The sequence below is a fragment of the Parambassis ranga genome, chromosome 3 (genome assembly GCF_900634625.1).
Source record: "Parambassis ranga chromosome 3, fParRan2.1, whole genome shotgun sequence".
Taxonomy (NCBI): Eukaryota; Metazoa; Chordata; class Actinopteri; family Ambassidae; genus Parambassis; species Parambassis ranga.
Genome location: NC_041024.1, coordinates 3,714,646 through 3,742,558, shown reverse-complemented (window position 1 = coordinate 3,742,558; position 27,913 = coordinate 3,714,646). Strand labels below are relative to the sequence as shown.

At 40.4% G+C, this 27,913-nt stretch overlaps 2 protein-coding genes across 2 annotated transcripts in view; one reads left to right on the top strand and one right to left on the bottom strand.

Moving 5' to 3' along the window:
• Positions 1 to 372: 372 nt before the first annotated feature.
• luzp2 (leucine zipper protein 2) overlaps positions 373 to 27,913 on the top strand; it is a 197,387-nt gene continuing 169,846 nt past the window's right edge. Inside the window, exon 1 of the mRNA XM_028401669.1 lies at positions 373 to 564. The gene's annotated coding sequence lies outside the window, so the exon portion shown is untranslated. The remainder of the gene's footprint in view (positions 565 to 27,913) is intronic.
• On the bottom strand, positions 25,290 to 27,221 carry LOC114433220 (leucine-rich repeat and immunoglobulin-like domain-containing nogo receptor-interacting protein 1-B). Its single transcript, XM_075353394.1, has one exon. The coding sequence runs from the start codon at positions 27,219 to 27,221 to the stop codon at positions 25,350 to 25,352; it is 1,872 nt and encodes a 623-aa protein (XP_075209509.1). The 3' UTR covers positions 25,290 to 25,349.

Genomic DNA, 27,913 nt, shown 5'->3' with positions numbered 1-27,913 from the left:
AATTGTCCAATTTGTCAGATAATCAATAAAACTGGTGTCAAAACGCTGCTTGTTTCCTGGTTATAGGCGCCTATAGGTATTGATAATTATCAGTGTTTACAGTGCTCAGTGGATGTTAACTATCACCTCTACACTTTATTATATGCATGCACTTAATCAAAATACAGTTTAAATGTAATTTTTTTTTATCAGTCCCTGAAGGCCTCACTGACCTTTATCAGCCACTTCCCCTTTAATTGAAGCCCCGCCCACTCTGCAGCAGGATTCCGTTGCGTCACAGGTGTTTGACTGTCTGCGGGGAAACACCTGCTGCTCAGGTAAATATTCCCACTCGGGCCAGCTGTGTGGCTTCGGGATAGTTGAAGAAGGAGTGCTGCTGTGTTTCCCGCTGCTGCTCTCTCTGGACTTCCGTTTTAGTTTTCAGTTTCTGTTGTTTTTTTTGTCTGAAAACAACATTTCAGGACTGATCTGAAGGTTTTTTTTGACGCTTTCGGACAACAGAGACTTTTTTCCTTCAACTCACTGAGATGCTCTGAGCTCCCGCCTCTCTGACTTCACTCCAAGGTAAGCTGTGTTCTTTGTGTTTTTATTTGTCAGTGTTGAAGCTTTGTTTATGCACTTTTTTCAGTCAGGACGCGCGCTGCTCGTTTCTGTACTGATTGTAAACACGTGCTCGGTTCCTTGCTTGTGCTTCGGCGCATGCGTAGTGATTCTCCCGTGGTCTGTGCCACACTCTGTGACAGTCTGAAGCTCCAGCTCATGTTCTGATGGTCATCTGCTGCTTATCAACACTACACTGTTCATTACACATATGGAGTGTCTGCTCCAAGCCGTGGATCATTGATTCATTGATTGATTTTATGCAGTAAGTGAATAATAATCTGCAGCAGAGCCAGTGTGTGTGTTTTTTTAGCCCTGCTGCTGATAATCAGTTGTATTTTTCAGGCTTTTGGTTTCATCCATCTCTTCTCTTCAGTAGATTGTCCCGGCACTGGCAGCAGGAATGCGGTCTGTTTATTGTCATCCCCTCACAGTCTCTCCGCTGTGCTGAGCTTGGTGTTTGCTTGTGGGTAGTGACAACGTCAAACTGGATGTCAGACATCGACTTATTTTGTATTCGCACAACAGTTCTGTGAGTCGACCGCCGCTGAGTTATGGCTAGTCAGAGTTCTCCACCAGAAAACAAACAAACAAAAACATAACTAAAAAAATCAGGCAACTCTAAAACCTCTAAAAAATTATTTCCATTCATGTGTAATTACTCCAATCAGTATTCAGACAAAAAAAACAGTGTTCAGATGGTAAGTGTATGGAGGTAGTAATGGTATTAATCAACAGGAGTAATACTGGGCTAAATGGCTGTTTGTCTGTGCATGTTGCCCTGTGGTGGACTGGTGACCTGTCCAGGGTGTACCACACCTCTTGCCCGAAGATAGGCTCCCGGTGACCCTGTACTACAAGACAAAAGGAGGTTCAGAGGTAGATGGATGGATTGATGGATGATACCAGGCTAACAGATGGGACCATTTGGGGAATTAGACTAAATGTGTGTTTCTTTGGAGCTCACCATGTCAGAACGTTGTGACATGAGGACTCTGAATGGGAATACTTCTTCTCTGATTTGTTCTGAGAGGGAGTCGTACGTACGGCACACTCTGTGTTCTGCTTTCTGTATCTGAGCAGTTTCAGTGAAACTAATTGGTCAACTGGCAGTTAATCAGTGTAGTAATTACAGTAATGAAAATTGCATGCAAATAGGCAATGAGCAAAGCAAAATATAGTCTGAAGGCATTGCATAATAAAGCCTCCCTCTGTCGGTGAAGCATACCATATTGACAGATTGATTGAGTTGACTCTGCTGTTGGGTGTAAACAAACTGTGTCCTCTTGGTTGAGCAACACTCGTTTCATACATATTTTATTAAACTCGGAGGAACAGAATAAAGCAGCAAATCTTTGTGGAGCAGCACAGAAACTTCTTTTGTTGTTGTTAAAAGACTTCAGAAACTCTTTGAATTGTTGGTTCATTTTTGGGTTTTTCAATCATTTTGGAATTAGGATTTAATCCTTTTGTTTAAAAAAACATCTTACTGTTAACCCTTAGCTTTCAGGGCAGTAAACATCTGTGAAATCTGTTAAAGGGGCCACTGTACCAAATTTGTTTGAAGCTGGCCTTGTTTGGAGCTTATTACAGTCAAGTTCATAAATATTGAAGCAGTGGTAGGGTTTTTGGTGTTTGGCTCTTTGTACAGCACCACACTGAATTTTAAATGAAACACTCAAGATGTGAGCAATGTGAAAACTTTGTGCTTCCATTTAAGGGTTTTGACAAAAGCATTAACCTCTCTGCCATTGTAGCCCTTTCCATTTGTGGTGGCTCCTATACTGTATAATAGAACAAATGACTGACCAGCAGCTGCATGTCCAGGTGTGTCCTGTCTCCTCTTGCTCCTGAAACGGTCACCATGAGGTCTAAAGAGGTGTCTGTGTGTGTGTGGAGGCATCATTAGGCTGGAAAAAAACAAACCCATCAGAGAGAAGCAAAAACACTCAGAGCAGCACAACAAAGAGTGACAGCTACCCAAGAGTTTCTCCAAGCAGAGAACTAGGATGATACTTAACCTGATCCCAACCTAACAGAGCTGCTGTTCACTTACTAAAGATGAGACTGAAGGCTGGAAGAGCCACAGAGGAGCAGCTGCTGCTGCTGCTGCAGTAAAGGCCTGCAAAGCGTCTCGAGACGTGAGAGACTACAGGCAGTCATTGACTGTGAAGGATTTTTATTTTTTATTTTATTTTATTTTTATTTTTTTTATTTTAGATACTGTATTAATCCCAGAGGGAAATTCTTTACGGCTGCTGCCAAGCAGCGTCATATGACTAGCAAGGCGCGCCACAGGCTAGGGTGAAGTGTCTTGCCCAAGAACACACAACAGTGACTAGGGAGTTACTAGACAACCCTGCTATACCACTGCGCCACTGTTGTCCCCCAATTTTCATCCAAGTATTAAAAGCGATCCTTCAGAAATTATGTTTATTTCTTTATTTCTTTGATTATATAACGCGCCAAACATTTGACTTAAAGCAGAAACTCTTAACTGTGCTGACACCTTGAGTGTTTCATATCAGGTTTAATCATGTGGTGTACAGAGGAGATGTATCATTCTTTTGCCGGATGGGCGGACGGATTTTAGTTTACAATATTTAGTATACAATATGTCTGTATGAGTGATAGCAGAGCATGCAAATGCTTTATTTTGAAAAACCACAGAGAAAACTCAGCATCTGAAAACTAGTTTTTGTACGAGATGCAGTGAAAACAGCAAACATGCCTTTGTGAAAAACCCTCCAGAACCTCTCTGCCACTAAGATGACCACTGCAGTTCATCCTAATCTGACTACTTTCAGGCTGCGTTGTGCTCCTCCAACGCTAAATCAGATGTGACAACATCACATGAGTGCACCTACATCTGAGAATTTCGCTCCTGCTGCTCTGAGTTGACTTCACTTTTCCGAGTGGCATGAAGTGAGATGTGAAGATGATATACCGTATGATATGAAAACCCTGACAGGGACAGGAGCAGGACAGGAGTAACCGAAGACCCCCCCCCCCCCCCCCCCCCCCCCCCGGCCTGACAGCCAGGCTGTGGCATAATGTGGCTTGAAATACAGTACAGCCTGCTTTATTTTCAGGAGGCTCAGCTGCAGCTGCCACGTCCCCATATTTTCATCTGAAAATCTGAAAAATTAAACTGCAGTAGAGCTTCGGTAACATGTGACACTCCCTGAGTGCTGACAGTGTTGTTACAGAGAGACTGAAAAATAAGTCATAAATGAAGCGCCAAGATGGCATATTTGCACAGAGTATTATTTTTTCCATAAAAGCATTATTTTAAAAAAATCTGTTGAATGTGATGGTTTAATGTTGCGTACATCAACTCGATAGACTCACATCTGGAAACGTGTAAAGCAGATGGAGGGTGGTGCAACTAATTAGAAAACCCATTAAGTCATCTGTAATTATTCTGCTAATTGGTTCAAATTTGAATGAATTTTTAATTTTCAAAATACTAATTAAGGGGTAACATTTCTGCGTCCTCATGTAAATATACTTTTTACTGCTACTAAAATAGATGTCCTGGTGCATCATGTCACAACATGATGGATTAAACTTTGACCTTCTTGGTCACATAATATAAATATTTTATCTGAGATAAAACAAACAAAATGATGTTTGCATTCTGCCATTGATGTTTTTTTTAAGGTAGTGAGCAGCTAAATTCTGACTGTTTGTGGTGTAGTAGTAGTTGTAGTAGTTCTTCTGGTATACTAAATACACATTATGACCAAAAGTATGTGGACACATGTCCACTACAGCACGGGTTTGTAAAATCTGATGAAGGGTGATAAGGTCAGGGTTGGGGTGTGGGTCTCCAACACCAGACTGGGGTGATCATTTCTTCGAAACATTTTCAAATGGATTGTCCATGAAATGTAGCTTACTGCATACTGACTGATTGGTCATAGACAATCAATCAATAATTGGCAACTAAAATCAGGCTATATTGAAATGCCTCATGGTGTCCGCTTACTTTTGGTCACAAAGTCTAGTTAAGAGGTATGGGCATTGGAGTGCTGCCCGTAGACCGTCTGAGCCCCCAGACTTTTCAGGGCATCTTCAGCAGTGAACTAGATTTTGTGAAGACAGTCCTGCTGTTTGTCTTATGTGACAGTGACAGTTAAAGTAAAAAAAAAACAGACATAAAAGGATGTGATGATGTGAGTACAATGCAATGATGCGAGAACCTTTATCTTTTGTTTGCCCCACACTGAAAATAATCAGCGGCACAATCCTAATGAAGACAGTTGTTAGCGACATTTGTGTGCATTAAAACCATCGTCTAAGTACGTGATGTGCTGCAGACTGCAAGACCTTGAAATGACAGCAGGCCGAGATATTTCAATTATGTCTACATGCTGTAATACTGGAAGTGCTGCATAAATGAGTAGCTGTTTTCTAAGATAATGACTTGAGGTCCCTCAGGATCTGGCACAGTGTCTAGAAAATAATTATACTTTACATATTAGAGAGCTGAAACCAGGAACATGATGCATACAAAAACACAGTGTAATTGCAGTCAGTGACATCCCATGCTAGTTAATCTTAACTTGTGTTTTTTGAGGTTGTAATTCTCAAATACAAATGCCAGAAGTTGTTTTTTTTTTTCTTAAAAGAAGATGTCACACATAAATATGTGTTTTTTTGAAGCGTGTAATCAAAAGCATATACATCCTTTGTCGTTGTAAGTATGTTTTTGCTGGATGTGCAGGTCAGAGCCATGTTAATGGAAGAATATTGATTTGTTACCGTCGTCTCTCTCCGTCTTCGCGTTTTCCGCTTGTGTATACATCCATATACCTCATCTGCATGTTGTGCAGTCGAGTGTAACATCTCACATTGCAGCTCTGCTCCTTCTGACAGATTACCATCTATCGTTATGTTGTGATGAAAAGAGCAATGCTTAGATTTCACGTTGATGACATGCTGGAGGGCTTCTACGGAGTGGCTGTTCAGCATTTTCCCCCAGAGTGATGCTTCTTTTATCTCAGCAGAAACAGCACAAATTCATTAGGGCTATTGTCTATACAGTTGTTTCAACATGGCCCCACTTCACAGCGCAGCTAATGAATGTGTAAAAAAAAGGGAGTGATACATACTGTAGGGGCATAATGGGAAGGCATTATTGCCTTGGCAGCTGCACTGTAGGTCACGGAGGTCATGGAACCTGGTGTGATGGTGAATGTGTTCTTCGTCAGTCCTGCTTTGGGAGTTTGTGGATGTCCTGAAAGTCCAGCTCAAAATTCACATTCATTGATGCAGCTTTAGAGCAGATAATGAGTATTTACGTCATAGTTTTTTTGTTTTTTGTTAGTTCCCTGTTTCAAAAAGGGACAGAAGAGCTTAAAGAAATGATCTTTCCAGTTTGGTAGAAGTTGTCTTTAAGTGGCCTTAAAGCCAACCTCACCTACAAATGCATGTTGATCTAAACAAAAATAGATGCTAGCAAACCCATATAATGGCTTGGTGTCCACATACTATTGTCCATATAGTGAATTTAGTAGATGTCAAAAGAAGAATGAGTATTTTTTTCTCATATAGATTGCCAAATCCTTTCTTTCATATGGCATACGTAACTGCATCTTTAAGTCTCTAACCAATATCTTTGAAGAACCGTCTGTAATGTAAAATGTAGCAGAGCACTTTGAGTCATTTGTGCCCAATTCCTCTGTCTATACTCATCGACTGTATAAAGGAGATGTCTCCAGCAAACAAGTGCAGACACTTGATTGGATGCACCTGTTGATGGTTTTGTACATCTCATCCCGGATGGCTTCAGGCTATTTTTGAGGCACGCTTGGCTTCACAGCAGGATGGAGTTCTCTGCCAGATATTCACAGTGTTCACTCTGCTGTAAAGGTTGCTCTATTGTGTTGAAATCTGGCCACTGTATTTGGTATTTTAAAGCTGCTGTCAATTAGCTGGAATGCTATGACGCAGTATAATGTGCTGCTGGATGTGTTGCGGTGTGCTCATGAAGGAATGAACCTATCCAGCAGTGGTCTGTATGGACAGAAAGCCATTAAAAGATGAAATACTCCATTTAATCACAACAACTACCGACATGGGTGTTTGACCCCAGGCAGCGGGTCTCTGTGGCTTTTTGTGTTTCACTTTACATCTCCAACAGAGATTTGTCACATCAGCTTACAGTTTTTCCATCTCATGCTCATTGTAGCATCTTCTTGCTCTAGTTGCTCAAGATTGGAACCAGCAGGTTCAGTGAGATGTTTAATTCAGAGGTGTCATGAGCTTTTATTTGGGTTCTTGAGGTCTTCATTTGTCCACGTTGAAGTAGCCGGCTGCTCTTCTGTTTTTCTGCGGACAGTTGTTTTTGCTTGATCGTGCTCTATTTTCTGTAAAAACACCATATAGCCTTGGAGGGTGATGGTTTAGTCTACACTACATCTGGCCCAGAAAGTGACAAAAGCTGCCACTTGCATGTACTTCACCTCAGCTGCTTTTGACAAGCAGCGGAATTTTAAATTGCTTTATTGCTCGAAGGAGCTGCCATTGGTAGGAATTAAGAATTAATATTAAGTGTACCTAAATCAAGAGAGCACATATATTCATGCTTGTCTTGATTGCTTCAGAGGAGATGTGCTTGTGTCTGGATGTGTGTGTGTGTGTGGAGCTCTCAGTGCTGCCTCTGCACCTCTGCTGAAGGCTGTGAGGGTTTCAGAGCTCAGGATAATTGGAGACTTTGTCCCTAAAGGTGAATCTGACATGTATGTGACATTTTGAAGGACTGCAGTGGTGCTAGGAGTAGAAAGTCATCACACAGGGTGACTGCTGGCACCACCGGCTCACAGCGACAGGCCATGTTGGCTCCGTTTCAAAAACCATCTAGTAAGTAGGGCTGCAGCATTTTTATCATTGATGAAGTCATTTAGTCTATAAGTGAGAAAATAATATTTAGAATATCAGTACCCTTCATTTGTTGAGATCAATACCACTGAAACATTCAGTTTATAGTCAAAAAATGTAGTTTTCCCTAAAGCTGAGTTATTTTTTTGTGCATTTTCTATGTGAGCTAATTGCTTAGATAGCTTGCTGCATATTGAATCACACTCATATTAGTGTCTGTGTGCCTTTGTTGTGGCCTTGAACAAAAAGTTCACCTAACACATTAAATATCAGACCTTAAGAAGGTGTGAAAGCAGCAGACCTCATTATTACTCATTAGATGTACTTGTTGTAACTGCATTATCATACTCAGAACATTAACAGTGCCCTGCGTGATAAAACATTTGATTTCTTAATGAGACGGACTTCTACATCAGTAATAATGAGCAGTGAGACCAACATGAGATACTCATTACATTCAGAAAGGAGACTTTTACTACCACAGTAAGGATGACTGATGTAACCAAAAGGTTATATGATTTATTTATTTATTTTTATGTCGAGTGCATGATGGAGTTTCTTCATGGTGGAGGTGGAGATTCTATTGGAGACAATGGAATACTGTGACCAGCAAAGAACAACTAGCCAGGCTATTATCCATTTAAACACTGCCACAATGAGAGAATGGCAGCGCTGTAAAGGCTTGTTACTTGTTTGTAAGTAAGTAAAAAATCTTGTTTTTAATGCTCAGTTAATGAGTTGCTGCAGAGAGGAAGTAGCATCATAATGCAAGAACACCTGTTCATATGGTCAAGTCTTCACTATCTGTAGAGTGTGTCTGAAAGCCGGGTATTATAGCTGTCAAGTCTGAAAGACAAGATGATATAATTCAATATGTTATCCGAGTTATTGTCACCTGAGAAAAAGCCCGAATGATGAGCTTTTCTTCTTCTCTTAATGTCATGTCAAGTTAACCCCCTTTGTTTTTTTTTCATGGCTAACACGAGCACAATGCGTGCGCTGACTGCACCGCTTCTCCCTGCTGGTGCTGCGAGACGACACAAGAAGCTCATATCTCACAAATGTCAGTTTGCACGTCGCAAAAACAAATATGAAATGAATTAAAACATCTCACACGGCCTGAATTTAAGCTTTAATAATACAACATAGCTTTTTTATTATACATTCTTTACATCTGGTTCCACGTCAGATTTCATTTTTAAATGTATTCATAGATCTCATGCATACTGAGATGGGCTTCTCAGCTCAGAGTCATCTCATCTCTGCGCTGCCACGCCACTGATCCTCATATCTGATGTCCCCCTCCTGAGCAGAGCTCTCCTCTCCTCCTGTCCTTATTCACTGATTCAGTCAGAAAGTAGGTTAAGGAATAATATGTCAGAATATCTATAAATGTTTGAGAGAATTGCTTTAAAGCAGAAATATTTTTTTTGCGTGACAATGGGGGAAAATGCAGCATAAAGAGTGTTTGTGGAAATGTCTCGCTTATTGTCGAGCTAACCAGCCTGCTGCTTAACTCTTTTGGCCCTCACAGCTCTAATAGGTTTGCTTTCCACCACAGCAGGCAGCTGTTTGTGGCAACAAAGCAGGAAAAAAACCCACTGCACGCAGTGCTTGCTCAGCACCACACTGCAGACAGATGCAGTTGGTGATGAACTGGTGAACATAAGGGAGCATTTAGCAGCTAAAAAGACAGATATTTCCCAGGGCAATTAGAGGAGACTAAAAAACACAGAGCGAGTGTGAGCGCCGGATCATAATCGTCCTGTGGCAGAACTGTAAATACATAAAAGAATTGCTTTGCAGGCTGTATAAATAATAAACGTATCCATTGTATACACACGGTCTGTGTTACAACACCTTTGAGTTTCTTATGGGAAGCCAAGTATCAGAGCATTAAATGAGAAAAAGACTGTGATATGAGTGAGGCCCAGTGCTCAATGGCAACATGTAAAAGTCCAGTCAGTCCTCACCAAAACCTCATATGAGGTCAATATTTTAGTCCTTTAAAACATGAAGTATTTTCATTTTGTCTCTGGCTGCATCTCTATTTATAGGGCGGGATTTATGGCCATGGTAGCTGAACATGGCGACAGTAGAAGGGTTTACCTTGTAAAATGTGCTTAATGATGTAAATGCATGTGTTTTAAGAGCCTGGCCAGTCACACCTATTCACTTGACACCAATTCTCTCCATGAAATGGGTCCGGAATCCCTCCCCTTCACAGCCAGTTCCACTCTGTGCAAACTGAATCACACTAATCATCATCGTTTATATCTAACATAGGTCAGGCTTTATGTGATGACTTAGTGCTTGCCTCATTCAGAAATAATTGCAGACTTGCTAATAACACCTTGGATTTGAACTACTCCACTGCACGTGGTTTCAGATGTCCTTGGTGACACTATGTCACATGCTGTGTTTGTTTGTTGTATCCAAATTCATCCAGATGAATTTAAGCTGTGTCCACTGTGTCCTTTGTATGGAGGTATTGTGATGGCTGGCCCGGATAGTGTTTGAAAACATAACATAAGCATAAGCATTAGAAACTAACCAGTAGTTTCTAACGCTTAACTCAAATGACTGAACATGAAATTCAACAGCTCCCGGTCACAGACCAAGGTCCACTGCACTTGTTGTGCCCCTGCTTACCTCGACCTACCTCCTAATGCAGAGCTTAGTGGCTAAACCGGTCCCATGACATTAGCCCATACACCCGTTTGTTTAGTTTGGGCCATAAAGCATGTATACTGTACTAGAATGTGTCCTATATCATCAATGATATATGGCATTAAGAATCGGCATGTGTCTGTGAAAACGATGACCCACCAACGTAGTGTCAATTCTTAGCAAGATCAACCAGGTTTGTTTTTTTTCTAGCATGCATCCCTGGCCTTTTTGTTGGCTTTTCTTTACTTACACACTACTAATCCTGTCTCCTCTACTTGGCATCAGATGACACCAGTGACTCAGACCTGGTTCCTGCCGCAAGCGGAGACTGAGTAGCTTATCCAGTGATCTCAGTTTCAATGCAGCAGTTGTGATAATATTGCTCCCATTATATTGAACAGTCTCTCGCCTAACACTCTTTTTTTTCACATTCTTTTAATGATTTCAGTTCATACTTAAAGTTAAAGTTAAGTTATAGAAAATAACTATATTTTTCTAATGCATGGCTTACTGGGAAGAGATCCTTTGTCCTTGGAAAGGTATTGTGAGGACATATAAGCAGACTGATGCTTTGAGTTCATTGCTCCTAGACACTTGGCTCTTTCTTTCTTTCTTTACAGCATTGGAGACATTTTATCCATTAAGTTTCATGGTACGTGCATGTTTGTGAGGAGATAAAAGTGTTTGTGGGAGAAACATTCTTTCATCCTGAACTCTAGCTGCTAATCATATGCACAAGGTCTATTTCCATGAAAATGGAAACTGAAATATGAACCTGAGTTGCCACTCTGAAAAACTCTGTCAGTCATCATTAATTTCTATACTACCGAGGCTTGGAGTTATAATGGCTATACGGCAGGATAAATCCTGTGCACACTTTGTCTGCAATAAGAATTTAGAAGCATGAGTGCAGATTTATCATGTTGACTTTTTTGCTCTCTGTGGTATTTCTTGCTGGCAGTCACAGCTTTCTGAAGCAGCCAGGCACCATCTCGAAATCTGGAGGTTAGGGGAAGACCATTAATTCAATGAATTTGGTTAATTAGCCTCCCGCATCATGCCAAACCCTTAATAAAATACCCAGGGACTTACAGTCAGAGGTTGCTAATAACTTTCCTTTGCAGCCTTGCCCCATTTAAAAGCAGGATTTGTTATGTTTTTAGTGGTGTGTGTGTGTGGTGGGCTGTTGATGATGCTTCGTTTAGTGAAGGATCGTGAAGGTTTGACAGATGTTCTTACTGGAAAAAGAGAGCTGCTGTGTCAAGGTGATTCCATATAATAAATACCATCTGTTCTTATACATCTGGAGAAAATCTGGAGGGTTAAATTCTTAATGCATGCTCCCATACAGACCTCAATCCAGAGCAAGCTGGTAGTACAAACTAACCATAATATCCTTTGCATTTCTAGCAGATGTAGCGTTGAAGGGGGGAAAAAAAATCCTTGAACCTCAACCTTGAAAACACCAACTGTCAGCCTGACATGAAGAAGAGTGTTTTTAATGGAAGAAAAAATCAGATAAAATTTAGTCCAACATGTTTGTCTAACGGTGAAACACAGGACATGTACGTGTACATGAAACTCCACTTACCGAGCCGCAGCAACATAGAAGATTTCGACCTGTTATGTCTCACTCGAGGCGAACATGTGGCTGAATGTGGCATTTAAGGAGGCTTTTTTTTAAAAAAAAAAAAAACTACCAATTACACTGGCAAAGCTCATATTATATACAAGTAGTGGTAGAATCGTAGTCCTTATGTTATTTTTCTTATCTCATTAAAAGTCAGATTCAAAACAAGGAACATCTAAAAATACACTGTAGTTAGGTTTTAATTAATCCAACTCACAGTGCAGACATCATTAACTGTACACTACATTTCTCTGAGTATTCTACTGTAAAAAAAAAAAAAAAAAGAAGAAAAAAAAGCTGAAAAGATTATTTTATTTGCAATTTCAACACATTATACAAGGAAAACTGCTTTTAGGTAGTCACCATTTCCACAGCAAGCAAGTTTGCACTTCTCTGAACAGGTGGAGATGCAACCAGTGAAGTGTGCACATGTGATCTGTTCTTACTGACCTACTGACCTAATGACCTCATGTTACCTTCTCCTGGTGAGGACAGGCTGCACTTTCAAGGCCTTGCACAGCTGCTTGTACTTGAAGTTTTTGTTTAGGTCTTCCTCTTTGTGTATTTGTGTATATATGTAGTTTCTATTAATACATTTGCATAAGGTTGTGTTCGGAGTGATACCCAGAGTGGTTTTGTAAATAAACATACCAATGACTGAGGCGATCGGGCATGTAGAGACGTCCCGTTACCTTTACAGTGTGGTGAGTGAGGGGACCATGGTTAGTAATGAGTCTTGGAGCCTCAATGTAAACACTACTCAGCATGTGAAGGCAGTGAGCAGAAGCATTCATATATAGCAGATCAGCATATTCAACAGCAGGCAAAAAGGCTGTTTCCACTAATATCAGCTTCATACAAAAGGAAAAGCAAACCTCGATTCTGTTCTGTGACAACACAAAGCCAGTTAAGGTATTAAAGACCTGACACTAGTGTAAATTGTCTTAGTTGAACCTTTGCCTGCCATTTGTGTAGAGTACAACTTCTTAGGCTCTAATATGCACCTTTTTTATATAAACTCGTCCCTTTGTTGCTCCTGTGTCTCGCTGTAGTACAAAAAGTATAGCTGACTACAGAGATGTGCTGCAGCTCCTCTGTGACCTTTTATCAACTGTACAGAGCAGAAGTGATTTTTTTTTTCCTTTTTTTTGTTCTCTGCCAGAAATTTCAGCACCTTTAGATTTCAAATGAAGTAAGTTTGAGTCACTGGGGTTGATCAACAACCCTGTCACATCCCAGCAGCTCTGCCTTAAAGCCATAAAGCAAAAGATTGCCCAGTATCACAATAGAGCCTTTTTTGTTTTTTTGAACCACAGCCTGCAATCCTGCCGTTGTTTCAGATGCTATTGTTGTCTTCCACACTGAGGATTCTCCTGGGAGTCTTTACTACCATCTTAAATGCGGTGCAGTTACTTTGAAAACTCGGGGGACTTTTTGTGAGACCGTCACTTCAGCGCCTGAGGCTCAGCAGCATGGTAACAAAAAGGTGGGATGCATCTTACCCAGAATGCTTTGCTGTCACTTCTAATTCCATTGCATCCTTTGCACTAACAACCGATGTGCAAGTCTGAGAAAACCTGTCTCACACACAGGATTTATAAACTAAAAACTCATTTGAAATAAGTTTTTTATCTTCTATCATTTTCAATCATGGCGCCTGCTTGAGGGCGAGTTCCATTTAAAATCTTTGCTCCCTCTTGTTCCCCTGCTCTGAAACTGGCCACATATATTAGGAATTGTGCCACACATTATTATTTGCCAATGGGAGGCAGAGGATGTTGAAAGGTGGGTCCAACAGGAAAAAAACAGACATGTTGGAGATGAGCGGACCTGAAAACTTAATAACACCGTTCTATTCCTTTTGGCAGATCTATATTTGTATAACCCAATAATCGCAGCATCCATGTGTGAAGGCACTCACTGACTGCCTCAGTTTAACAGGCTCCACAGCAGGCATATTGGGTGTTGGTCAGACGCCTGCAGGCTGCTAATGATTAATGAATTCGATCACTGTCTTTCTGGGACTGTGGTCGCACAGACTGAAGCCGTCTGTCAGCGTGTCGCTGCAGAATTATGGTAAAATATGTTCTGAAGGTTCTGTGCAGAGAGACCTCATAAAGAAAGGCAATCCTGCGTTGGTGATGAATCAAAAGCAAAAAAACAAAAACTTCTTTGCTTATTATGGAGATAAAAATAAACTGAAGCTGTGAGCATCTCACATTCTGAAATTTTGGCATCAGAGCTTTGATATAACTTTTTATATCATATATATATAGCTTTTATATAACTGCAGCTTGTGACTTGGATTTTATGTTATTCATATTGATTCATTTGTCCTGTCAGGGGTGGAACGGTTCACAGAATCCACGGTTTGGTTTGTATCACGGTTTTAAGGTTTTCAGTTCAGTCAGGTTTACAGTGTTGTGGTTTTTTTCTACTTTTTTAACACTCTGAAAATATCATAGATCAGCATAAAATATATAGTCTAATTATCCAACATTTACCATATTTAAGAATCGGTTATCACATCGTATTGCTGCTGTTGCCCCTCTGAAGCTTCCCGTCTGTCACTACTTGTGCTTCAGAGAGATGCTCCAGTGTTGGCAACTCCTCAGAAAGAAAAGTAGTCCCACTAAATGACATCATTGCATAATTTGCATAATTGAAAGTGTTTAAACTACCACTCTTTTTGTTTTTTGAATAAAATATACTATGTACATCCTGCTCTGTAAGCCATGACGGGACCAGCAGCAGCTTGGCGCCTGATTGGACCACAGAGTGGTGTGGGTCTCCTTTCTGCTCTGACTGCAGCTGAGTCTGCTGCGTGAAACTGCTGTGAGTAGTAGGAGCTCGCGGTCGCACCCGCTGCTCATTGAGGACAGTAACTGCAGAACAATACGTGCTTTCATGTCAGTCTCCAAGTCACCAGATTTAACTCATGCTCTGAACCGTCCCATGTCTACAAGGAATACAAACCCTGATTTTAACCCCTAAACATTTACCTCCCATTTTAGTTCAGATCTCTGTGGCTTTACAGCAGTGTGTGTGCTTTTAAATGTTGTACAGTATGAAGAAGAAGTGACATAAAGTCACTAGAGCAGACATAAAATAGTAATAACATTTGCAATATATAGTATATTTTCTGTAGTACAGATTCCCCACCCTTCCTCTGTAGTGAAGTGCAGCTAAGCACAGAGGAAACAAAGAGAATTGCATAGTGTATAACTTTTGTAGACGCTCTCTGGATTTGACTTCTTCAGGCTACTGAGGCCTTGTAGTGACCTTTTGATGAACTGACAACACAGATTGTGGAATTTTACTCCATCTTGAGTATTTTGCATATTCTCTCTCTCTTTTCCAACTGAGACATTTTTAGCATTATCAGTATTTTGGGGGATTTACCAATGGAGAAAAAATTATTAGAACCCTATAAAAATACCATTCTTTTTCAAATATGTCCCACATGCCTGCAGTTTATTAGAGCAAAAACATATTTAGTATTTCCCCTGAGAAAGCCTTGAATACTTCGCATGAGTAAGAGGTTGTTTTGTTGTTGACTTCAATGTACTAAAAACCAGGGTCCATGCTAGGAGACCATCAAATCTAAAAGAGTGGGAGAGAACAATAGGCTGGGCTTCCCCAGAAGGCTCAAACTTGTTTGACTCACACTGTCATTAAACAAAAATGATCCAGTGGACAGGGCTGCATGGCCAAAACTCATCTTAGATTCTGTTTAAATGCAGAAATATGCACAAATATTACACCAGCAACTTTTTCTAGACAGTGAATTAAATGTTTGAAACAAGGCAGCTGTGTTACATGTTCAAAAGAGTCCACCAACAATGGATACTAGTGGAAAAGAAGTTTTGTTATGCATTTTAACAGCAAACTGATTTAGTGCTCACATGGTTGCTTGGACTCGGTCTGACCCGTTTGTGTCTTCACCTCACACACACACTGATAGAACACTGATCAGTGTAATTATTGGTACAGGATGGAAGCCACAGCACTGTAATAAACCGAACGGATGAAACACAAAACATCCATCTGATCCTGATTTCTGCAACTGACCCACAACAGATAGGTTCAACTGAAATATTTCAGGGTTTAAAAACAGGGAAGTGTGGCTGCTCCTGCCTTTATTTTCACTGTTAGATAAAGAAATGGAACCATGAGCACATTTGTTAAGCAGATAACGGCGCAGGATTAGTTCAGTTTCATTGAGCAGCCACTGAGTGATTTAAAATTGTGTTTGGCAATCTGAAAAAGTGTAAAATATCAGTGCCCTACAGAAATGTCACACACAGTTATAAGGCCACCATCGCACTGTTGTGGAATTTTAATTAGTTTATGATCTGCAGGCTTTATTTTATGCTCGAAGGCATGAAAAACTCACACACCTTCTCCCTGTTTTAGAACAATTTTCTGTTGAATATGTTATCTTTTCTCTGCAGCCTGTTTTTATTTATTCTGTTGCACTACTTTAACATGACTATAGTTTGTTTATTCAACTTCAAAATGGATCTCTAAATAAGTAAAAATTGCTTTAGCACTTTTTAGCGTCAGTTTGTAATAGTTTTTTAGTCACATTTTGTAGTAACTTCACTACAGATGTGACTTTTTTCGATGACCAATATGTCTTAAGGCACCATTGTAAAATAGAAGTGTCTCGTCAATATTAACATAGTTGCACAAGTTCAAAAGAGAAATTGATTAGAAGGGACTGAATGGTGGACAGTCTCCCTGCCAGTGACAGTAATTGCCTGCTGCATTCTTTATGCATCAAGAGGACTGTCATTTAATGAGTAGAAAGCATCTTAAATAAACTGCTATAAACAAAAGCAGCAGTAGACTCTGCAGTGCCGTAAATACTGCTGCACTCCAGTATAATTGGTCCTGTCAAATTATTACTTTGATGCTGAAAACCTTGATTATCAGTAAACAGAGCAAACACCCAAACACTGGGCTTCAACAGATATTGCTCCCATGCCAAAATATTATGTTTTAACCGGAGAGAGGTGTGAAAGGAAAGTAACCAGAGACGGCCTTTCCCATGTCATAACAGATTAGTCCGCACGCAGCCCAACCTCCTCAAACACCCACACACACTCTGCTTCTCTCAGATCAAATTTATATTCCCTGGTTTCTTATATGCGGTGAAATTGTGCTTTGGAGAGTTCTTAGCTGTTGAGGAATCATGAAGCTGCACTAAAACACGGCAGTTGAAAAACATGTTTTTATATTCCTGAAAATAAATACGGCTTCTTGTGTCCTCCATAGACGGGAAAGCCGCTGGTATATGTTCACCTTTGTCTGAAGTAAAATGGGATTGCACTGAGGGATGGTTGCACTGCATTCAGAGTCTGATGGCGTTTCATATTACCTGATGTAGACTCCATTTTAAACAATGAAAGATGACAAAGTAGAAGCACACTCACACTGCTCAGCAGTGCTGTCTTAAGTTCAACATTGCTTTTGTCAATTGCAATGTTAACAACTGACTCTAATAATTATCATTAATTGATGCCTTTTATTGAGTGAGCTATTCCTTATTGTTTAGCTTTTTGACACCCTTTTTTCCTATTGTAGTGAATCTTTTTGTAAAAGTAAGTATACTTTATGTTTGATACTTGTTTACAAGCTGTTGTTTTTTTGTTGTTTTTATTGTGTAACATACCTCTTTTTGACACCGACATAGTTGACTTACCAAAACTGGTTGGTGGTCCTGTTTCACGCTCAAGTGCAGCATCCAAGTTCATTAGTGCACTGCAAGTTGCCACTCATATCACTGTAAATGCAGTAAAGATATCATGTTTAAGTACACAGAGCCAAACGCTTGTGGACACCATTATTCTGGTTTTCCCGTGCAGGCATTTGTAGGTCTGCTTAAGGGCGATGAGGTCCATAGTGACAGATACTTCTTCCACAGCAAACTGGGAAGATCATTTCATTCAAATAAGAGTCAACCAAGTCACAAAGTTGTTATCTAAATCCTCTAAAGCTAGTCAATGTATGGAAGTAGGGTACAGTCTATAACATGTCAGAATACATAGATCAATCATAGACACCGCCCACTGTTCTACATCGGTTGTAGAGGTGGTGGTGCTGATGACGATAATGGACATAACGGTTATGTACTTGAGAGGAATCTGTAGAGGACTTACATTTGCTGCATGATCCGGCTCCCCTCTAATCAGTCAAGTGTAAACATACAGAGCTTATATTCTTTCTTAATGGCAGCCAGCAAACTGCTAATCATTATTGGCATAGTTTTCTGCCTCAATGCTTCAGCTGATGCCTATAAAAGTAACCTTATGAGCCCACTGTGTACCTGGGAAGCTGTTGTATAATTTATACTTGGAATGCTGGCTTTCTATGTTTCTGTCTACAGTCTGTGTTGCATTCACCATGCACCGACTGTATGCAGCTTGTGAAATTGTTGTATGATGCATGTAATCATGATGCATGCATACATGTGTCTTCTGATTCCTTCTGTCTCTCCACACACTGAAGCATTTGCCCCCGTTTGATCCTGGTTCTGCTCTTCCTGCCTAACTGAGACTTTCTAATTGCCATTTTAAACTTTTGTTTTCACTTTTGGTGCAAAGTGAGGTCCTCTGAGATCTGTGTAATTGCTGCACAGTTACCTAATAATAAGGATAATAATGCAAGTCCCCCTTTTTAATGAATTGAGAGACATTCTAGTCTTCTGCATGCATGCTAAGATGTGTTAGGAGAGCTGTCCGTGGTGCTGACCAGGGTGCCACACTCTACAGCAGGTTAGCTGAGATTCCAGCTGTTCACTTTTCACATAATTAACCTCTAAGCATATTTTTTCTTTCACATCCTGTCACATTTTTAATCGCTGTGGGCTCTTTTTACACTGCAATATAAAGTCTATGGAAATGGCACTGCTGTGGCTAGAAGTAGATGTGTTTTCGCAGTGTAATACAGTTATAAAGACAATTCAAAGAAACAGAAAATGTGCCTACATTTGACCAATCTTGGGAGAAAATGGGAGCTCCACAGAGACATATGACAGATAAGTGTATCATGGCTTCCTAATAACATACGTTTTATTATTGAGTCACATAGACTGTGATGATTTTAAAGGTAGGGTAGGAAATTTCGTTCTGTTGCACTTTTTGTTAAATTAGTGTAACTTCACTTTACAATCTGATAGCAACCAATTAGTTCTGCAGTTTCGAAGAAAATGAATCATCTGTGGAAGCTATAAAACACTAAAAACATCAGCCAATCCTCCGGGTGGACCCTGTGTGGAGTATCGGCTGGTTGTCACTCTCTTCCTGCTCTGCGTGCACCAGAGAGGTACGTGCATGATGGCCGAAGTCACAGACCGCAGCTCGTCTTCAGGTGATGCGCGTCCATGTGATTGGGAGGCGTGGCTTCGAGGTGGGCTCCGAGAGAAAGGGGCATGTGTTTACTTTCGAAATCTGGCTGACTCTCACTGAGTTTTTAAAATCTCCTACTTCACGGTTGGATTTCAAAGTGTAATGAAATACTTTTAGGTTAGACTGTAGGAGTAGCTGTAACCTCACCTTGTACCACCAGTAACACCAGCATCATTTTTTCCTTTTCTCTCTAATAAATTTGAGACTTTTAAAATAAATAAATAAAATTAGTTTTGCCAAGGCTTACACCGGGAAAATTAATTCAAGCGCACTCATTCTATCATCATAAAAAAATCCAGCTAACAAAATCACGCACAGCACCATCAGTCTATTTGACAAAATGATGAGATTAATCATCAGGCGCTCGCCTGTTTGGAGTTCGTCCAGATGCCCAGTTAACCTTGGTTAGATATGTTTTTTACATGTGCGCACAAAGTTAGTCTACCTAGCAAGGTCAGTGAGCTGATCCACTCGACCCCATACCCCTCACTCTGATACTTTTATTTTTGACATGTTGGTAATGTTGTGCACAGCAGTGTTAGTTACACATCTACTTACAGAGGGCAGGAGCAGTAGGCGTTTCCCTATGGATGCAACAGAACCCCTGTTTAGTATGAAAGCAAGCCTCTACATTTTAGAAACCTGACAAAAAGTGGTGAAGGTCAAACAGAAAAGCCTATTTTCCAGTCTTATTGTGAAGCAGGTACATGTTATCTGTGCACAGAATCTCTCTGTGGATGCTTTTGTGTCTTAGAGGAACGTCCAATTACAACATTTCATTTTGCTGTGTGACCTAATTCTGTCACAAGCATTCCGTTATAGACAGTTGTGGTTAGGAATGTTAAAAGTGGTCCAATAAGCAGCCTCTTTTATCCATTTAGATTCTTTCTTTTTCTAGTCAAAGCCTCTTTGAAAACATCTACAATTACAGTTTTGTTTTTCTTTGTTTAAAAAAAAAGTTTGCCTTCTTTTAAATGTGTAAATGTTTGAAGGAAAGTGAACCAGAGTCGATTTTCAGTGTAGAAACCTGCAGTATAACTGTGAATAATTAGAGATGCCCTGCTCGCTGAGTGTACTGCAGACTGATGTCTCACCAGCCTTTACTTACTACAGTGCTGTGACATCAGTAAGTGGTGTGTGCCCTTGGCACCCTTTAAATAATGTAAAGACTACAAAAATATTTCTCTGTATGCAAACATCTTCTAAAGAGGCGGTGTGTCTGCTGTGGTTTCATGGCTTATGGCTGATCTGTGTGGAATGGAGTGAGTGAGTGCCCATGTCAGGGGAAAAAAAAATATCTCCCAGGCCGTGAGTCATCTCTGTTTTTGTCTTAGCTGGTGGTTGGTTGTTAGTCAGCTTGCTAAGCTTTGTAATGATAGAACTGGAGTGGCATATAAGTAGACTGGCTCTGGATTAATTACAGTAATATTTTAGCATACATATTGTAACCTCCTTATATTTTTTTTAGCATTTTTTCTATTCCTGCATTACCTCTCTGATCGAGTGAGACACACTTTTATGTTCCTTTTGTGGACACAGTGTAATGAGGGGACAGAATGAAGAGCAGATTATTTAAATAAAATGGGTTAGAAATGACACTTGTTTTGTTTCTGTGTGTGAGAAACAAACAGTGGAGGTGAAGGAGAGTCATGTAATCTATACACAGATCTTTAAAGTTATTGGATTAAAAAACTGAGCTTTTACAGGTTATTAATCACCTAGTTGGGTAGGTTGTTGACGATCGCAGATTACAGCCTACTTATGACCTATTACCTTTTTCATTTTGTTATATTGTTTTGGATTGTTGCAACAATAATAATATATATTTCCATAAAGTAAATGTATCCACTCCTGTGTTCATAAAAGTATTAAAACTTGACAAATATGCCTATAAGGTACATTTGGAACATTAAGGTAGAATTCTTCCAACAAATATAATGTGTGATTAATAATTATGAGTTTTTTGTGACTGCTCAAAATGCCCCCCAGTCAGCTCTGTCGTCATACACAGTGTTCAGTCCTCAGGACTATAGATTTCCTTTGCCTCATTATTTACTTGTGAAGTGCCTTTAGTTTCCCCCTTAGGTTGTTTCTTGGCTGTGTTATTAATCTTAATCTGCATTGCCAGAAGCCATAGAAAAAAAAACATTTCTTATTTTTCATGTAACTGCACCCCTTCACACTGACCAGAATACATATTCAGACAAATTGGTCTCACAGCCCTGAAACTGTACATCAGGGTGGAGCGCATGAGTCAAGAATGTTACAGCTCAAATTTAATCAAAATATTGAACCGAAGAAGCTGAATACTCTTCTTTCCCCTCTCCAATTTGTGAGTAATTATGCTGCCAAATAAATAGCTTACTATTGATAATAAATAAACACAGTCCTTTCATCTATGTCATCCTCTTTTCTCTGCGTTTCACACTGGAATCATTGCAGAATTGATTTTAAAGTTTCAGTGATTACTGGGCTCAGCAGCATCAAGCTGTTTACTGCTTGTCTCTTTATAAACTAGCGTGCTGCTGTAATTCTATGTGATATAGCTTGCAAGTTTCTGTTGCTTGAAAATTGAGGCAGAAATAAAATTCAATCCTTTTAAACACTTACAAACCAGCTTCTGGACCCATTCCACCAGCTGTCATATTTCATGTGCAGCTGCAATAGAGTGTCGGAGTGAAATAAACTTTTCTTCAATCGCAGCAGATGGCTAATTTTGGTGTCAGCTCATCAGAAATCAAGAAAACACTCTGCTTATAAACCACTGCCGAACAGCCGGAGGAAAGCTAGCTGTTAAGAAGGAAACAGTGAGGTATTTTTCAGGCAGCAACATTTTAACCTGGAATGATTTTTTTCAAATTGGTTTATTTATGCTGTCTGGATTTTTTTGTGTGTGTTATTGCTGCCTTTCCAGCTTAGGGCAACAGTTCATGACAAGTTCTTTGGAGTAAGTTAAAGGGCTTTTTTAGAAATATAAGCAAGTTATCCAGCAATATTGATGGAGATTCACAGCAGACATGTGGTTCAGGTAATGTAAAGACTATGGGGAGGGGGTTCCTTTCAGACCATGGCTTCTTTACTTTTATTTAGTTTAGGTTGAGTAAGATGTTGAAATACTTGGCTTTTAAGAAAAGATGAGTTCAGACAGACACAAACACAATGTTAAGTCTTTAAGGAAACTTTTCATCTGCAACAAGCTTCTCCTCCATTTTCTTGGTTCATACTGACATGTTTTTGGGTGATTGTAGACAAAAATCTATTGGCGGGCAGTTTTCCATGTGTAAAATGTGTTTAATGTTATGAATATATGTGTTGTCATCTTTACCTAATACCTTATCTTGTTTTTAATACCTAACCAGTTTTTTTCCTGCCAAGTCCAGCCTTTATTTAAAAGCTAATTTTGGCTTAATGAGTTAAAATTCAACTTAATACCGGGTAAAAATAGAGCACAAATAGGTGTCCTCCAGCCTACAATCTTACTCTTTACTCTTACGCTTGTGGCTGTATTGGCCCCATGATCGGATGTTGTTGGAAATTCATGTGTTAGCATAAACACAACCATATGTCCTATGCTTTTTTTGTTTTTGTGTTGGTTTGAATACACAAATCCAATCATCAGTCCTGATTTATGACTCCAAGATGTGGTCCTAAATTGGATGTATATCTGATTTGTGGCAATGCGACATGTATCCATGTAGCTTTGTGCTTGGATGCTTGCACCTGCAGCAGCAGCACGGTCTACACTCAGATGAAATGTAATTGTGCAGATGTGCACGTGTATGCCATTTGAATCAATCAGATGCAAGTGGCTTTCAGTACAAACGTAGCTTCACTCACATGACATGACGTCCAGATTTGGGATAATTATCTTTTTACTGCTGTTTTCAGGTTATGCATTAAACCTCTAGCCAATCATTTAATGTCATTATAATAATCATTAATGCTTTTACATTAATATAAATATTAATGCTTTGCTCCTACCATAAAATGCATATTGTCATTGCTGAATGATGTGTTGTTGTGTTGAATACTCCTTGGTTTTGCTTCTCTGTGGTCTGTCGGTGAATATGAATAAGATGTGTCAGCTGTTGTCCTAGACCGGAATGACCATAATGACATCATTTATTTTTTATAAACCTGTTTACGAGTCAACGAATGAGGCATGTACACATTGATGTCATTGTAATTTTGATCAGGCTGTCGCTGCTTTGATGCATAACCAGGTGTCATGATGCCTTCAGGCTCTTAAAGTGCAAGCTGCCACTTGAATGATATATTTCCGTTTGAAGCAGCTGTTGTCAAGACAATCAGCCTTCAAACAGCCCTACATGACTGCTTATGTAGGTTAAGAACAACCATGGCAAATGGCTTCATATCCAGAAAGGTTTTGTGCTGACTTAGAATCCAGGACTATACTCAATAAAACATTAATCTTCTCCACTCTCCACTGACCTGTGCAGTAGGTATGCCTTAGCTTCAGATATGCATTGTGCATCAGAAGACTGACAATTGTGCACCGTAATCCTGAGGGTATTAGGCTTTAGCACTGTGCTCAACGGGCAGCTGAGGCGTAAAATATTCAGGTTGAACAGACTCCGTTGCGACAATAGACTTGAGATACCATGGTCTAACATGATCCCATTTTACATGGACTTTTTGCGCAAATATACAAATATCTACGGACATGTTCATGTTCTGAATGAATAACACAATGTGTTGTGTGAGCACCGCTGTAGTTGCAGCACAGGAGATCATTCATTCATTTATATAGCGGATTTAGCAGAAAATAAACACCCCATAGTATAAAATGTTCTTTATTTTAATAGAATTTCCATCTGCCCTTCCCTTCTTAAACAAGTATTTTAAGAGTAAATGAACACATTATCTTCAGAGCAGACCTTGACTGTGAAATTAATTAGACAACAGAAAAATCCTTACGAGGCATTTTTTACACATAAACATCGGGTATTGCTCAGCGGAAAGCTGGAAAATGGGTTACTTAAGGCAACAAATTAATAATGTTGCCACTTTTGAGAAGTATGTGACAACATCACCCTAGGACTTGGGCACTTGTGCTCATGACGCTTACAACGAGCTGCCAAATAGGTAAACAAATTGTGTTGTTTTGTTTACTGATAAATTGCGTTACATCACAAAAAGGGGGTCTTTAATCTGCTCTTTAGATGGTAATATGTTCAAAACCCACAGCCATCAAAAGCATTACTATTGTGCCATAGCGTAATGTACACGGAAGAATAAAATACAGAAAAAATATGTATAGCGCAACATGTCAATACATTTAACGACAGACTTCCTCCATTGGCTGAAAGGAGCACATACTGTGACGGATTTTTCCTTATTCAGTGTGTTAACATGCACACTCTTAATTTGACCAGGATAAGGAAATACTCCAGTAAAATTGAAAGTCGCCTTGCAAAATTACATTTCTGTGAAAACCAGGGAAGAAACTCTTTCTCTCTCCAGGCTGACAGTAGCAGAGTGTGCTGAGAAAACTTGAAAACACAATTCACTGGTGTTAAAAACAGTTTAAAGGCCACTGCTCGCAGACACATGACAGGAGGCGGAGGTATACACTTCCCTAATCCACCAACTACTTAAGATTTTGAGCAATAAGCAGAAGTACATTTTCGTCATGTCAGAATAATTATTTAAAATGTATGATTATTATACTTATCAAATGCTTATGATGGGTTTAAATCTGCTCCCAACTTAGTCTTTTAGGTAACAGTTTTTTTGTGCTTTATACATTCTTTCTGTGTTGATAGAAAGATTAAACAGTACCTGCAGGATAATCTCCTAATCCTCCCACATGTAAACTGTAATCCATGTGCTTGATACAAAATATAATCTGGTTACACACATTATTCTGGTTTTTGGGTGCATGTTAACATACTGATTTGAGTATTGCCAATACAAATTTACAGAAGTTTGAATATTGGAAAGTGAACATTTGCTTTGAAAGATTCAGTCCCTGAAGTAAAAAAAAAAAAAAAAAAAAAAGTCTAGGATTATAGTGTCAAGATGCGATCGCTGCTGTGCAATTTCTATCGCTCATAAAGTGAGTACATATTTTGAAGCAAGGACAGTATGCATCTGACTGCAGTCTGTGTTTGAGTTACCTCGTTTGAGGTTCACATGATTTTCATGTTGAATTGTACAGATGCCTCAGTCGGACTGGCCTCCTCCGTTTCCTCTTTACGTGGCACATATTCAACCTCTATACTTGACTTGGTGTTGTCTTTCCCCCTACTCCAGAGGAATAGTATTACAAGACAGAAGAGGACCACTCCAAGGAAAGAGATAAATCCCATGGTGGTTGCGATGATGAGTGTCTTTACATCAAATGGAAATGGAACTGTGGCCCGGGTCACGTTAGCACCTTCGTCGCTAGGCTGGTTGGAAATGAAGGCAAATGTCTTGTTTGGCTGGTGGGGCCAATTTCGTGAGTAGCTATGCACAAAAAGGTGAGCAGCTTTGGTGTCATTGCCAGCTGCATTACTTGCGATGCACTTGTAGGTGCCATTGTCCTGGATTTGGGCGTAACGCACCTCCAGCGTACCCTCATGAGACACAGACAGTCTTGACCCCGCCGTTTTGGTGGTGATGTATTCCTTCTTGGGGGACAGCCACATTATGACAGGAGGTGGATCACCCTCAGCCTGGCAGGAAAAGTGAACTGTAGTTCCTTCGTCTACATGGCTTTCTTGAACCTTGTAATCCACGATCCTTGATTTCTCGCAGGTGAAATACTCAGGAGGGAGTATGTCTGGGAAATCCTTGAACTCTTTCCCTTGCACAATCTCAGGTGAAGCACACATGGGCTGCTGCCTGTTAAAGTTGAGCCTCCACCGCCGGCGGAAGACCCACAGTAGGCGACAATCACAGGCCAGCGGGTTGTCATACAAAGCCAGGGTCTCCAGGTTCCCCACAGAGTGAAAGACCGACTCCTCCAGGGTTCTCAAACTGTTGCTAGACACATTGAGCACATGGAGGTGGTTGAGTCCTCTGAATGAGTACTGTTCAATGGCAGCTAATTTCCCGCCAGCCAGATGAAAAGCCTGGAGCTTCTGCAGGTTGAACAGTTGGTTCCCTTCCACAGTGTGAATGGGGTTAAAAGACAGATTCAAAAAGCGAAGATATCTTAGGTGACTGATGGCTTGATAGGGGATATCAGTAAGATTACAGTTTGTGACAGACAGTGATGTAAGGTTGAGTCCAAACAAGCATTTTGGGCTCATAGTATCCAGCGCAGGCATATGAGAGATCTCCAGCACTCTGAGCCGATACAGCCTCTTAAAGGAGTAATCCCTTATGACAGTGACATTGAGATAGCGTAATCGAAGTGACAACAGGTTATGCAGATGGCTGAGGGCATCAGTGGGAACTGAGGCCAGATTGCATCCCTCAATGTTGAGGCTCTCCAGGTTGCTGAGACCATGAAATGATCGTGGTGAGATGAACACAAGGTCGTTGTCACCAACCTCCAAAGCCCTCAGGTTGTAGAGCTCCTGGAACATGTAGTCCAGCAGGATGACAATTTTGTTCTCACTAATATCCAGCTGGGTGAGGTTGTTGAGGCCCGTGAACACCCCCAGCTGAATGAGCTTCAGCTGGTTGTTGCGCAAACCGAGAGTTCGAAGGTTCATAAGGTTGCTAAAAGCCCCAGGCTCAATGGATGAAATAGTGTTTTCATTAAGTTGCAGTTCCTCCAGCTGAGGGTAATTAATGAACTCCTCTGGCCCCAGAGTCTTCAGACGGTTCTTGCTGATGTCTAACAGCCTCGTTTCAGTGGGGATGCCCTCAGGAAGAGTCGCCAGTCTCCGTCGATGACACACGACCGAACGCTCTTGGCCGTTGCAGTCACATCGGGAGGGGCAGCCAGTGGTGGAGCCAGAAAGGACGGTGCCCAGCATCAGGATCAGGATGGGCTGCCAGCACGCCACCAAGTAGCTGTGCCCACCTGCCTCCCCGAGCACCATCCTACTGCTTACCTGCAGAGACATGGGGAAAATTGCATCATTTATAATAGAAGCCGGTGAAAACATTTTGCCAAATCTATACAACCAACAAGCAAGCTGCGTGTGCATATATTGTAGCAAAAAGCAAATATTTTCTTTCGGAGTGGAACACGTAACTGCAACATGAATTTCATGTAAATAAAAGATGTTGTAGGAACACTGTCCCAGCAACAGAACACAGTTCTTACATTTGCAGAGTCAGTGGAATCCAGTTTTCTCCTGTGTGACTTTATCTGCACACCTGTCTCCCCCCCCTTTTCTCTGCATGAAATTTCATTATATTGACTTTCCTCACAAGTAATGGAATCAGCCAATCAATAAAAAGGGCTTGGTCACAGAATGTAAGCATCCTGCTGTGCGAATGTGCTGAAAACAATTACTGCCAATATCAGTGACACACTGTCTCTGCTCTGTACAAAACCATTTTTAATTAGTAGACAAAAATGTCACGCCACTTCTTGCAATGGTTCCCTCAAACATTTGAAAACTTTAACACATCCAGTGCCACAACGAAGCTATTGACCTTGTGGGTGATATGAAACAGAGGCTGCTGCCGAGCGGTGATAGATGGAGACAGATTGTCAGAGGACTTTAAACCCTTATTTGATTCCGACTCGGGCTTGGTTCAAGCTCTACTTCTCACATCAATCGTGCAATTTAATGTTACAGCTACATCT